The 14,807-nt window shown below is 39.4% G+C and overlaps 1 protein-coding gene across 1 annotated transcript; it reads right to left on the bottom strand.

Moving 5' to 3' along the window:
* Window positions 1-1,571: 1,571 nt before the first annotated feature.
* NMS (neuromedin S) lies at window positions 1,572-11,987 on the bottom strand. Its single transcript, XM_054585708.1, has 9 exons — window positions 11,912-11,987; window positions 9,675-9,730; window positions 9,327-9,365; window positions 6,087-6,110; window positions 5,941-5,994; window positions 4,582-4,656; window positions 3,546-3,581; window positions 2,965-3,006; window positions 1,572-1,610 (listed from the first exon to the last, which is right to left on the bottom strand). The coding sequence occupies exons 1-9, from the start codon at window positions 11,985-11,987 to the stop codon at window positions 1,572-1,574; spliced, it is 441 nt and encodes a 146-aa protein (XP_054441683.1).
* Between the last annotated feature and the right edge of the window lie 2,820 nt (window positions 11,988-14,807).

Raw genomic sequence — 14,807 nt, 5'->3', positions numbered from 1 at the left:
TTCCTTGAGGAGTCCGGAGTTGTTATGAATTAACTTACTGCTGTGACCTCAAGCCCCTGGTCAGCAATTAGAAGTAGATCTCATTAGAGCAAGTCCCTTTGGTATCATTTGTGTGATGAAAATCATCTTTGAAGTATAATTAGAGTCAACACAATTGAGTGCTCACTACGGACCTCCATGTTAAGCCCTTTACACGGACCATCTCTTCAATCATCACAAAACTATGTGAAGGTCTTATTATTACCAATCCCATTTTACTGTGGAGGAGCCTGAGGCACCAGGTTGGGAAGTGACCAGTCCAAGGTCCCCCCACTACAAAGAAGAGGAGCCAGGGTTTGAAGGCAGCCCATCTGACCCAAGCTTGTGCACTAAATTCTCAATAAGAACAAGATATTTGGGCATGCTAAAACAATACCCCAAAACAGTACTTCTAAAAGATGCATATCCCATTATTTTAAAAATATACTGATCCCTCCCCCAAGACCTCAATAAGAAATGAAAATGTGTCAATGCTACTTTATTCTTTATACAACTGAATATTTTAGTGACTATAGAACAATAGAATTATCTTTAAATATTGTTCACAGAAAGAAATTTGACATTTGTTCAAGATAATTCCTGGATTGCCTCAACTGATCCAGCTTCCCTTTGCCACCGAAATCTGAAAAAGAAAACATACAACTCAGATGAAGTCATTCTCAGAATCGAGATGAGGCCCATGGCATGTTATTATATAACATGTTAAAATTATACCTCAATTTGACATGTCATGAATGCCCATAATCAGTAGTTATAAGAATTTTTTTTTTTTTTTTGCTGTATCTAATCAGACCATTAGGCCTGTGTTAATGCTGTGGACTCAGGGAACACATTCCCCTTTTCACCTGGAAGTTCTCTTTCCCAGCATCTGGGCAGCTTTCTCAGGAACCTTGGCCTGCTGGGGCTCTGACCACTGCCAGAAGGTCAGGGCTGGGCCCCAGGTGGGAGGCTGCAATGCCTTCGTAGGACAGTGGCCTCATGTCCCTGGGACCACATCATCATGAGAAACAGAGGAGGCCCAGAGCTGCCCTTGTACAGGAGTGTCCGCTTCCACACGCCCAAAGGCCAGAAATCTCCCTAGATTGAAACTCTGGTCTCAGAGCATCACTGAATGGAGGGAATGGCCTTGTCTGACTGTATTCTGAAATGTTGCCACTAGAGGGAGCTGCCCCTCCATGCCTCCCCCAAGCATCTCAGGATAGTTTCTTCCTCATCAGAAGGGCCAGATGAGAAGTCACAGAGAACAAGTTGGGCCGATTGGAGATTTCAGCCCCTCACAGCTACTGCTGGAGACAACTGACTTGCAAAGAGCCAGGATGAGGTGAAGGCTGTGGCGTTTGTCAAGGCCAGGCTGAGTCGAGGCTCTGCAGTGCTGAGAGTAGGAAAGCAGGTGGGGCCGAAGGTCCTCAAGGGTTCCACATGGCTCCCCTTCCTTTGAACTATTGCCCCTCTGGCTGCCTCTCGTTCCCCTCAGTCACACTCATAACATTTGCTTGGAGGAAAAAAGCTGCAGTGAGCTACCTTGGGCTATCCTACTGGGTGTTAACCTCAGTGTTTCTTCCATTCCTTGGCTGGAAAAAAAAGAAGAAGCAACTTAGAGACACTGAGACAAAACTGCCTGGAACCTGTTTCTTGGTTTCAGATCCTTTCTTCATGGGCCCTACCGCCTTGTTCTCCTAACCAAGATGATAGCAGCCTCCTTGAGGGCTCCTTGGGTGAGCCTGAGCCTCAACCTAGTCTGTAGGTCCTGTATGGCAGAGCTCCAGGACCCTCGCTTCTCAGATACTGTCCTCACTCCTCTACTCTAACCCTTAGCCTCTGTTTATGTGGCAGGAGTCCTCAAACTATTCATCACAGGACTTCTCACCCTAAAGACATCATGGAGACCCATTGTTTCATAAAGTACTTTCCAGAGAACAACTAATAGGTCATGCAGATTAAGAAGGTATACATGATGCCCTCGCTGGTGTGGCTCAGTGGACTGGGTGCTGGCCTGCAAGCCAAAGCGTCTCCAGCTCACATCCCAGTCTGGGGCACATGCCTGTGTTGCAGGCTAAGTCCCAGTAGGGGCCACGCAAGGGGCAACCACAGATTGATGTTTCTCTCCCTCTCTTTCTCCTTCCCTTCTCCTCTCCAAAAATAAATATATAAAATCTTTTTCTTTTTCTTTTTTTAAGAGAAGGTGTACATAGGGTGGCATAAGGGGGTGGGAAGAATTTCCATGGACAAAAATGTTTGGGAAACAACATAGAATTAAGTTAAACAGGTTGTTTTCTGCCAGCCACACTGGTGTGTGTTGTAAACCTTCAAGAATGTTGGGTGCAGCGTTTTTCAATCTATTTGATCTTTGCATAGCAGCCCTTAACACCAATGGCCCACAGAATACAGTTTGGGGGCACAAGTCTGACTGATTTGCACATTTTTCTGATGCAAACATTGAGTATCTAGCGGGTAAAGCATGGCTAGTGATTGATGTGTCAAAAACTAAAAGATAACTCTCTGACTCTATGACCCTTGCAAGAAGAACCAAGTCCCCTGGGGAGGAGGAGAGAGGATGGTGCCTAGATTCCTGTTGACAGTGTCTTTTGGAGCCAGGTATCCAGACCTTCATGTTCAGCGACAGATTCAGACTTTGGTTGGCCCTCATATATGTCCATCACTGGAACTCCTACTTTCCGTCCCTGTGCTCCCAGAGCCCTGGTGTTCTCAGCCTGTGTCCTGGTGGATGGACCCTTTCTTTTACAAGCATTGACTTTGTAGGAGGAAACTTGGAGAATCACCCCCTAAGTAAAGTGTTAGAGAGTGCCCGCAGTTGTTTATCGGTTCACCGTGGGGCCCTGGCTGTGCTCATTCAGCAGGAACTCCACAACTGGGGTGGCAGCAGGGAATCGGGGTTAAAAACAGAGAAAGGGAAACATGTTATACCCTGAAAAGAAAAAATGGCCGTCCCCAGGTAGCACCGTGATCCTGCAACATAAAAACACAAACCATTATGCAACCACGTTGTGCCCAAGGTCTCTCAAAGATGTCTATGGCAGCGGTTTTCAAAGTGTGATCCCCAGTCCAAAAACATCAACACCTGAGAACTTGTTAGAAATGCACATTTTCAGGCCCCTACCGACTCTCCAGATTTTAACAAGGTCCCCAGGTATTTATGATGCATAGTCAACTTGGAGAAGCACAGGTATATGGGGTCTGTGCCACCTGCAGTACTTCTCCCCAAGTGACAGTTAGGAACAGATGGCCCCAGGGGACTCCTCTACAAGACTGGAAGAGACATATTCACAGCCAGAGGACTGTCCCATGATTCCTTTTGGCTCCAGGTCAAGCCTAGGGAATCCCAAAATTAAATGTTCACTCTCAAAGAAGATTTTCAGGGCATATGGTGAGAGCAGTTAGTTCCAGAAGTGGTCTAAGGAGGCTGCAAGGTGGCCCAACCCCAAGCACTTCCCCGTCCTCTCACAAATCTTTCTTGGGGGACTGTGTCCTCCGCAGGGTTTACATACCTTCTTGGTAAAGTCAAGTGCCACAACCCTCGAATCCTGTGAGGGAAAGAGACACAGGTTAATTTAACAGGAACCACATCCTTGGGGCTTGCTGTTCCTCTGCTGTGATCCTGCCCCTCCCCAGTTCCACTCTAAGACAGCCAGAAGCCAGGTGTAAAAAAGGAGTTCACGGGAACAGCTGTGTAGCCAATTTCAATTTCCTGTTGGGGAAAACAAGCATGTTTTCTTGATTGAGTTTCCTTTTGTGTCCAGCACAATGCTATATTTGCTTGCTCTTCCCAACAGCCTCAACTCGAAATTAAACCCTGGTTTAGGCACATGTTCAAAATAAGCCATTTTATTAGCTTGTGTTTGCCTAGACTGGGCATAACAATGGCGGCAGATGTAACCTGGGAAGCTGCAGCCAAGAGCAGATCGGAAAAACTGCTCCATGTGCTTGGGGTGACCAGTATATTTCTCAGGAACTGAGCAGTTTCCTCAGGGTCTTAGGATTTTCAGAGCCATAACCAAGAAAGTTGTGGACATATTGGGATGAGCTGATCACCCTACTTGGGCGCACAGTATTCAAAAGAAGTTTTTTGTTTTTCTTACAACAAAACCTTGATTAAGATTTTGAGAATCAGCTATTACTAAAACCAGCAATTTCTAAACTTAAATTTTTTTTTTTTCTTAGACAAATCTCTGCGGTTTGGAAAAAAGAGCAAGTGGGGCAATGGGAAGCAGAGGCTAAGATCAGGCAACTACTCAAGAGGAAGAGGAAGGAACAGGGAAAATGGAGACAACACAAAAGCTAAAAAAAAAAAAAAAATGTGGATGAGGAGCTCAGAAAAGGAGAGGACTGACCCATGCAGAGTTCTGGTGGAGGAGACTGAGGCTGGGGGTAGGCTAAGTAACTTGTGCAAGGTCAAAGGGCCAGAGCTCCCAGACTTAGTTTCAAGGAGAGAATGCAAGTGAGTTCCAAGGCTATACACACATTTACCCTGGTTAAGTGTACTTTTACTGGCATAAAAATATGGCAGAAGAAGAAAGCTCATACGTGCTGTAGAAATCTTTTCATCCTTCCATTGGCGAGTTTGGCAGCCAGGCGCATTAAAGGGTGCACAGGAGGGAACTGCAAGAAAGGGGTGCTGTGAGGGTCAGAGGCAGCGCACAGCCATAGCCCAGGGTTATGCGCATCATTTCCACTCACTCCATTACAAATGGGTTTAATTTTCAGAGTAAAATCATTTCCGAGCCTAAGCTTGAAATTTTATGTTTTTAATAAAGAATCGCCTGCCTTGATAGCAGGTTTCAATTCCAACACATCACTTAAAAATATTCCCTTAGTGTAAATCAGACTTTCATCTGCATTGACTGAGTTTTCTGTGTTTCTGGTGTGGAGTGCATTGTCCTGAAGAAGCATCTCCACCTAGACGCCTTCTGGCTCCCGGGGTGTGCTCTCCTAATCGAAGGGAAGAACTGGGAGGAAAGCACCCCTGACCTCTCTACTGGGTGCATTTTCTTTCCCTGGTCCATGACTGCCCATTCGCATGCAGACATAAGCACCTGTGTCTTATCTAGTCTTTGTGAGTCCTCTATGAGTAGTCTGGCTCAGGGTGAAATTTAATTTGTGTCACAGTCTGTGTTTATCTTTCCCCTTCCACTGTCCTTCCTGTGCAGTGCCCACACCTGCACTACTGATGACTCTCTGCCTCTTAGGGTAAAAATAAAAAATACTTAGTTGAGTGTTTGTTTTTTAAGGATCTTATTGAAGACTTGGAAGCCTTCATTATATGAATAAGTGACTTTCTAATGGTAAAATTTCCATTGCTGCGACAGGGCACCTGAACTAATTTTATTCTGTGCTCTTCCTGATAATTCTCAAGTCATTCCCTGCAGAAATTTACTTATACAACGTGCACCCGAAGGTAACTCAAGTTTATACTAAGAAAGTTAGAGGTGATGCTTATTATTAGAATAGAACACACCTATCATTATGGTTATGGATCAGTACTGGGGGGGATGGTGCTTTACACTTCACAAAGCACTTTTCAAATTTTTAAAAACAGAGGGTAATATGGAACAATATAAGTAGAGCTCTGTGTTTGCCAGGGTCTTCTTATACCTCTAAGTGCATAATAAAAAATTCTTTCCTATTTATTTTTCCTTTCGTATTATTACTTCTCTACCTTTTTAGATCTGTCAGCCTCCACCCACTTCCATTCCAGAAAGGGAGACACATCATCCCTGCAGCCCTGGCAAAAGGCACCTAAGAAGCTACACTATTACACAGAGAAAGTGTCAAAGGGCCCTTGCTTTTCTACCGATCTGCACTTCCTAATTAGGAAGGGATAAAAAAACATTCAGAGGGCAGGGACTTTTACAGAAAGATGATTATGACACAATAAATACTGACCCCAGTTTTAACTGCATGTGTTGGCTCCTGAGTTCTGGAGTAGTGAAATAAAAACTGAATAAGAAAAAAAATTATTTTAGTATTAAGTGTTACTTGCTGTAAAGTGGAAATTGCATGTCCCTGCTATTGGGCTGGACAGTACTCACCCTTTTGTACATGCCTTGATTATCCTAGAAAGATAATTGTGAGGGTCAATTATATGGAATTTTATTGCAGCAGGTAACTGACAAAATTTTCAGTATAAGTGACACCATAAACTTACATAGGACTTACCTTAATATTGTGAAATAAATTGCCAAGCTAAAAAATTCATTACCCAAACTTAATAAGACCAAATCAATTTGATGTAGGAACTTATGAAAACAAAGTTTCCAGCAACACACTATTATTTTAAAACTTAATCTCATTTTACCTTTTCAAGCTCTGGAGGAAAACATACTCTATGATATATAGAAGTGATACCCTAATCTAATCCCAGATAACCATCTGAATAATAGCTGCAATAAAATAATGATTGCAATTTTTAGTTTGCTGCTGGGCATACCCTAGAATTCAGCTTTTTCAATGATTGGTTCCAATTGATCAAACTTTTTTTTTCCCAAAAGTTTCCAACGTGAATCTTCACCATTCTTGCAGAAAGGACCATTCTTGCAGAAAGAGCCGTTCATTTCTAAGTCCTTGTTAGAGAACCACCTTGCCCTTGTTTATACAGATGTCAGCCTGGAAAAAGTTGTCTAGGAAGCATATTCTACTCAAGGATGCTGTGAAGAAGGAATCTCACAAAACAATAGGAAGGATTCCATGTCTGTATTTTATAGAATTGCTGGAGATAATTACTGTGAATGCTCTTTTAAGTATGCTGATCTGGATATTGATCATTCATATTTCATTTGCATTTAAACATTATTAAATCAGCACCAACCCCAATTAAGAGAGAAATGAAAGTTTTCAATAATACTTCTCATTTTGTTGCTCTGAATATGATTACATCTTCCTGTAAGGTTTGTGGAGAGTTTCTGCAGCAGCCCATATCCATGCATTCTCTCTCTCTGCTGTGTACATACATGCACACATACGCATATGGGCACAGACATATGCTACAGGGGGTGGGCAAAAGCAGACTTACAGTTGTTTGTATGGAAAATAATATAATAATTAATGAAAACACAAGAATAACTCTATGTTTCACTTACTCACATAAACCAACTTTTGCCCACCCCATGTAATTATCCAACATTACTAACAGTAGAGGTTCTGTGGAAGTTCACTCTATTTCCTTATGATTATCACCTCTAAAACTTACTATTTTTACAGCTTTTGGTATCTTTGTCATCATCTTTGTCAGAAAATATTGTTCTGTATGTGCGTTCTGAAAACTTACTGGACAAACAATTGTGTGGGTTTTTTTTTTTTTTTGTACCATGTTTATCAACTTTATACCATTACCTTTTAGACCAAAAAAAAAAAAAAAGGAATATAAAGATTTTTTTTTCAGTTGCTGAACACCACTCTCAACATTTTATATGCACCTTCCTTGCTTTGATATTTTTATTTTAAGAGAAAAAATATTTTTTTAAAATATACATTTTTATCTTGTTGAGTTATTTCCCTAACTAGAATATAAATCCCATAAGAACAGGCACTTTTGTCTGTTTTGATCACTACTGTATGTCCCCAGCAGCTGGCAAATGGCATGCTTTTGATAAATGTCTTTTTTGAAGAATGAATAGCAGGGCTGTGTTTACAAGAACCTGTTGCACCTTTTCCCATATAAAATTCTTCTGATTTCACATAGTGATCAGAAACACAAAACACAAAGATTTTTCAGTTTGCAGACCATAATGTTTTCTGAGGGGCCTCGTAATAAAAATTCCTTGGAGACACAGACCTGGGCTCTTCTGGAGACCAGAACTGGAAGTGGACATAGGGCCCAGGTAAATCATTCAGACATTGGGTTGTAGAGGAAACCAAAGCCCCAGGAGAAGTGACATGCCAAAGGTTACACTTCAAGGCAGAAGAGCCATAGTATCTCTATTAATAGCTTTAAAATATTGGTAGTTTTATTCATTAAGCAATGCCTTGCTCTTTCACACTTGGAAACAATGAACAGGATCAGCTATGGGAAAATGGAGAAGATGGAAGGAAATTCCTTCCAAGTGGCCCCTTGCACTTGGGGAACCACACAACCCAATTTAATACTGAGGGCAGCATATGTGACAGCCCCACTTCCGCTTCCTCTGCTTATGCATGGGACACCCACACAGCTTTCATGTGAGGGATAAGGGAGCCTCTTTGGTGTGAGGTGAGAAGGTAGTTGCAAGGAGGTGGAGAACTCTGAATTCTCATCCTGAATTTTTGCTCTGGTACCCAGGTTGTAAAGGTTAGTTTTAAAGATGAGAGATGACAATTGTCTTCAAACATATGCATCATGGTAAACTGATAATAAGGATAAATGGACATGATATATTTATGAATTTTAAGTGAAAAAGTGATGTCTGAATCTTGAAAAATGGAAATTAGTTGCATCAAGAAACAATAACAGCTAGAACTTTGATATTGTAGACACTTGAAAATACTTCACAAATATTAAAACAATTTATCCTCAGCCTCACTATGGCTATTATTGCCATATTACAGATGGCAAAACTGAGGCACAGAGTGATTAAGAAACCTACGGAGATTAACTAGATGTGGGTTTTGAACCCAGGTACTTTGGCTTTAGAGTCTTGGCAGTTGACCACAGTTGGCAAAGGAGGCAAAGGCATGTGTTGGCTGCAGGAAAGCTTATGGAAAGACATAAGGGCCTGGTGCGTGTGGGGAATAGTAAGAACTTCATTATGGCTGGAGTATCGTATACTGTGAGTCAGGGGAGGTGAAGGAGGAAGAGGAGATGCAGCTCAAGGTGAAAACATGTAATCTATGCTAAGGATCATGGAGCGTACCTTGAAAGCACTCTCTCCAACTTTAGAGTGAATTAACATTTACTTTGTATCCACTGAAACATTTCTATCGTGGCTACTATAGTTACTATTAGGTAGGTCCTTCACATGAAATCTATTGTTTTGGAGAACTGCCAAATCATAATATATCAACTTGTAATGTATGTTATGCTATATCATAACACAGTCAATTAATGTAATTAGATATGTATATGTGATTATGACAACTGTAAGAATGCAGATGAACTACTAATATCTTACAGTAATTAATATTTAAGAGAGTCACTTGTTATTTCTTAAAACTATATCCTTACACAAACACACATACACACAAATGCTCCTGTAGATAGCAAGATGGTGCACTTATTACAGATGCTAATTGTGGCATAAACATATACTGTTATAACTTAAAGAATTATCATAGATATATTAGGCTTTTTTTTTTACCTTAGGTTGCCTAGAAAGAGTTGCCCAATATGCCAGTCGCTAAAATAAATGAGGAAAATCAATCAAAGTTAAGTATAAATTCCTTGGTACTTGGTACAATAGCATTCTATTACAACACATATAATTCTAAAATCGTCCCATTTATGAACCTTGTATTATCTTCTCACACAGTAACAATGAATTTCAATCCAACTCAGGATGTTGTTAATGAGGCCCTGACAATGACAACAGCGAGTCCTGCTGCTGCCAAGAATCTACACTTAAAATAGTTTTAAGTTAACATTATCCACATGATATTTTCAAGGCCAAGACTAAACAAAAACCTCACACTACTGAACAACAGTGTACCTCAAGCTGCACAATATCCAAGCGATCTGGAGAATCATCTAAAGGTTGAGGATATCCTATTGTGAGAAATCATAAAAAGATCAATTAGGAGAAAAGATGTCATAGCATTAACTTTTAAATATTTATCATGTAAAACATATAGAGATTCTATAAATACAATGTTGGTAAAAAGGGTTAACAAAGAAAACACACTCTGCCTACCACTGGCAAATCTGAAATTTGCACCAAAATTAATTAAAAATAGCATGTTTTTTAAAAATTTACTGGGAGTTAACAGTACAAGAGTTAGCAAGTCAGGAAAAAAAGGGCAAAAATGCCCACAAAACAACCTAATTTGTATTTTGATGGAATTTATGAGGATGGAATATCAGGAAATGGTGTCAACAAATATGTGCACCAGCATCACTCTCGGAACGTTTGAGGAATATGAATGCCTGTCTCTGCTCCATCAGACTCTTTGGGGGGAGAGTTGTGGGAAGGCTGCCACCAGCATGCAGATGAGCCCTGTGTGGGTCAACTGTTATCTGACCAAAATGAAGTCTTCATCCCATTTGCATGTGATACAGCACTTGGAGGAATAGCTAATACTGCAGTTGAAAGAATCAACTAAATAAGTCAAAAAGAGCCAGATGAAATTAAATGGGATAAATGTAAAACCATGAACTTAGATTTTTAAATGTGAGAAAGGGACTGTCTGGCTCAAGGGTAGTATATATATACTTTTAAAGTCCAAATTGATATTTTGTTCCTTGAGATATCTCTATTATCCATGGAAAAGCTACAAACTAAGGCAATCTTGGGCTATATTCAAATAATAGTGTCTAAACCTTTAAAAGGAACAGTCCTACTTGAAATAATAGGATGTGTAAAAGGAACTGAACACAGTTTTGGGGGTTTTTTTTGGCAAAGAGAGGAAGTTAGGAAGTGTATGTTAACTACCTCAGATATTTTGAGAACTGTCATAGAGATTTTAGTCTTATCTTGTATATCCCCAAAGGAAATAACTAGGGTTAATTGTTAGAAGTTACATGTGATCAGATTTCAGCTTAGCATAAAGAAGTTTTTGATGATTGGCACCATTCAAAAATGCAACTTAATTCAAACCAGTTTTATAAGGACTTATTAAAAGGTTATGTGTTAGCAGTACAACAATAAAGACCATAGGGACCCTACCCTCAGGGAATATAAAGTCAAATAGAAAAATGAGGGAGGTGGACATAAATATATAGACAGATAACTAAAAGGTAAAAAACTTCCAAAAGTGTAATTTAAACAAGATTCTGTTGGAGCCCAGAGGAGGCAGCCTCAGGCTGGAGTCTATTGGGTGCTACTGAGAGTAATCAAATAGGAAAATCATAGAGGCAATCCCTGTTCTCCACGACTTCCACAGTTCCTTGAAATACTTAGATTTTATGGTTAAACTAAAGGACATAGTTTTTTTTTAAACATACTGTTTGAAATATATTTTCTGTTTAAATACATTTCAAAGATTTGTACTCCCTTAAATCAAAATTTTAAGTAGTTCATGTTTACAACTGTAGCTGTTTGGCCACCACATCCTCCCCGGCATCATATGTGGTGTTTTTTACCTGAAGATGGGCAACGGATGAGGACTACTGACCCCGTCCATGCCTCACCCCCGTTTCCCTACAAATAAATGCACCGGTTCTGACAAGTTGGTGAAGGGACGCCAGAGTCCTATCAGCACCTCGGACAGTGCCCCATCCTGGAAGCTGTGGGGTCTCCTCTGGGCTCTCAGGTATCTTGCGTCCTGGGAGCCCACAAAAAGGCTATGAAAAGATTTCTTTTTCCTGTGTGCACTGCTACCCTGCCCCTCTCCAAATGCCCTAAATCTTCAGCCTTGGGGGTTGTAATCGAAATTCTATAATATCTAATTCTTCTCAGAATTATGGGAGCACAAATGGCTCAAGAAGTTGGGACTTCCCTAAATCCTATTCCTCACAGTTTCGGCAGCACATACTTAGGGCAGCCCTGTGGTAGGAACTGTATAAGACAATTTAGTGGGGGTAAGTTGCCTCCTTTGGTAAAAGGCTGTGACATCTGGCTCTGTTCACACTCTCTTAAAGGTCAGAGACAAACGAGAAGCCAGAAATTGAAAGGGTGGAAAGGGGAGTAGGTGAAGGAATAAAGTTTGCCTCCCTCCAGAAGGATCAAGGAGTGCCTCAGTCTTCCTTAGAGCTCGGACCAGCTGAGATCTGATGAAGGGGTCCCCTTACCTGAAGAGAGATTCTGTAGCAGGCAGAAGCAATAGATGGCCAGGATGGAAGGGAATTGAGGAAGAAGGTGTTTCATCTTCAAAATCTGGTTGCTCTTTGCTGTCCACAGATGTATGCTGCTAGGACAAGAGCCAAAAATTTCCTGAAGTTCCACAGGTAGAGGCAACCCTCTGCCCTGTGTCTGATTGTCTGATAAGCCCAGTAAGAAAAATGCTTTTATTTGCAATGTCTCGGAGTCCATTGGCTGAGCACCAATCAGCTTTGCACAGGAGGACCCCGGCTTTCTCATAAATGTCATGCTGGGCTCTTATTTGTGGAATAATATCTTCCTGGTGTCAGCATTGTGGAGAGTCATCTTTTTCAACTCAGCAATAAAAATAAAAAGTGGAGAGTCATAATTGTTATTCTATAGTGGTTTGAGAAACATTTCTGACTCAAGAAAGGCTTTTTCTCTTTTTTTAATCAAAGAACTGGACATAAATCTATAAACTCTTGCATGATAAAGTCTTGTTTCCAAGGAAGCTGTTTCTTTTCTGCCATTAACAAAGGATGTTTTGTAGTCTTTGGTACAACTGAGAACAACAAATTTTAGACCCTGGGATATATAACATTACAAAACTCAAAAGTTCAATTAGGGTTCTTTTTTTAAATGTATGGTTGAAAAATCAGACTCTTTAAGGTTTCTTCAGATTTATTTATACAAAAAAATAAATATGTTCAGTTAAATCAGTATCCAAGGAAACATGATAATGTTTAATAATAATACTTCATCTACTAAGTTTTTAATTTGTTTTAGACATTTCACATAGGTTATTTCATGTAATTCTCACCCAAAAAAACCCCATAAAAAATGTTTTACTATCCTAATTCTATGAATGGGGAGATTGAAGCAGGGAAAGATGAAAGAACTTGTTCAAGATCACCAAGGCACCAAAGATGCAGATCAGGAATTTGGACACAAGGATGGAATCATGTCTTTGAGAGTATGGGATTATAGTTGTTATTTTTTTTCTACAAAGAGTCTCCTTGAGATTGGATATAGGCCAGAAAGAAGGAGAAAAAAAATGAAGTCTATTATATTTTTGCAAAAGAGGAAACATATATAGCATATATAAAATAAATATCTTTGGATTTTTTTCATCATGCATATTTTTAAATTTTGTTCTTTTAAGAATTAACAACTGCTGAATGTTTATAATATGCCTAAAGCATGTTAATACTCTACCTAAGTCATATTATATAATTTGAAATGAATAAAATTTTTAAGATTAATCCTGGGTAGGAGTTGCTGAATATAGATTGTTCATGATTTGAAATATGTTCTTTTGCCCAAAATTTCTAATTCATAACAGAGTGGGAACTATGAATTTCTTTTTAGCCATAATATTTTGCCTACTTCTTTGAACAGTCAGAAATAGAGAGTTCTACTTATTATAGGAGTTATCATTTTTGTTCAAGGAGAATAACTGAAGGTCTTTAACCACCAGGCAGAGATTATATATTTTGTATAAAAATATACCCACTGCCTGCAAACAAGTCTTTACTAAATGAAAGAAGAAAATGAATAAAAGCTTTTTGAACATAAACCACTTTCATGGTATTAAACACAACTACTTATGGACATTTTAGATGCACAGCACATGCATAATAGCAAAGGTTTTTAGCAGTTCTACTAAGTAGTAGAACTGTACAAGTACTACAAGTACCAACAAGTACTTTTTGAACACACAGTCTGTATCTATCAGCGAACTAGGTGATCTACACACAAACATACCTTTTTCAAATAAACCTCTGCGATAACTGATTTGTACCAAATTTATTTTGTTTCCTTTGCATGTTTTGCCCACATTATTTCCCATATACTCACGGTAAAAAATTAAAATATTATTTTTAATGATAATTCAGAAATGGGAAAAAGGAAACAAACAAGAAAAAAATTGCATTTGACAACCTTATTATAGATGGAATTGTGTCCCCTCACCTCCAAATCCATAAGCTGAAGCCCTAACCCCAACATTGACTGTGTTGGGAGAGAGGGCCTTTAAAGAGGTGATCAAGGTTAGATGGGGCACTCTCCTCTCTCCTTTCCTCTCTCTCGAGAAAACAATGGAAAAATGTCCTGGGATGAGGATAAAAAAATAAATGCCAGAGGATTAATGAATTAAAGCTAACATAATCACACTTACATAAACTGCTCTATTAGGAAAATATAAAGTATGTATTTGAACAGAAAATTGCTCTTGAGCGAAACTCAAAATAAGGAAGCCATTAAGAAAAATATTGATAAAGTGGATTAAATTTTGAAAATATGTGTATGAAAAATATACCTTAACCAACATCAGCAGACAAAATACAGAATAGGATATTTGCAACAACTCTAGAGATACTAATAATACAAAATAGAGAGAAAGAGAAGAAAAGAAAGAACAGCGAGAGGGAAGGAGAGAGGCAGCCAAGCAGGCACGACCTAAATGTCCACCATAGGGGGAATATTAAATAAACTGTGGAATATCCATAATATGAAATTATATGCAACTATTAAAAAGAGTAAGATCTATATGTATTGACAAGTCAAACTCTTCTTAACATAATGAATAAAGAAAAAAGTTATCAAATTATACACCATTTTGGTCTACAATCAGTTTGCTTCTGTTCACAACAAACCCCTCCAAAACTTCATTGTTTAAAACAATTATTTATTTAGCTCAAACATTTGCAGGTCAGTAATTTGGCCCAGATTCAGTTTGCCAGTTTTTATGATTTGGGCTAAGCTCAGCTAATCAGGTAGACTCACTTAGGCATTTGAATTCATCTGGTAGATACACCAGGGTGTCTGGAATCCTTTCCCATTTGCTCTCTCATTCTTTAGGTGAATAGCCCAGGCCTATTTTCACTC

This window comes from Pteronotus mesoamericanus, unplaced genomic scaffold (assembly GCF_021234165.1).
Source record: "Pteronotus mesoamericanus isolate MK-2021 breed Mesoamerican mustached bat unplaced genomic scaffold, CSHL_Meso_final contig_121, whole genome shotgun sequence".
NCBI classification, from domain to species: domain Eukaryota; kingdom Metazoa; phylum Chordata; class Mammalia; order Chiroptera; family Mormoopidae; genus Pteronotus; species Pteronotus mesoamericanus.
Note: the sequence above shows the minus strand (reverse complement) of the source record. Positions and strands in the feature narration are given on the sequence as shown.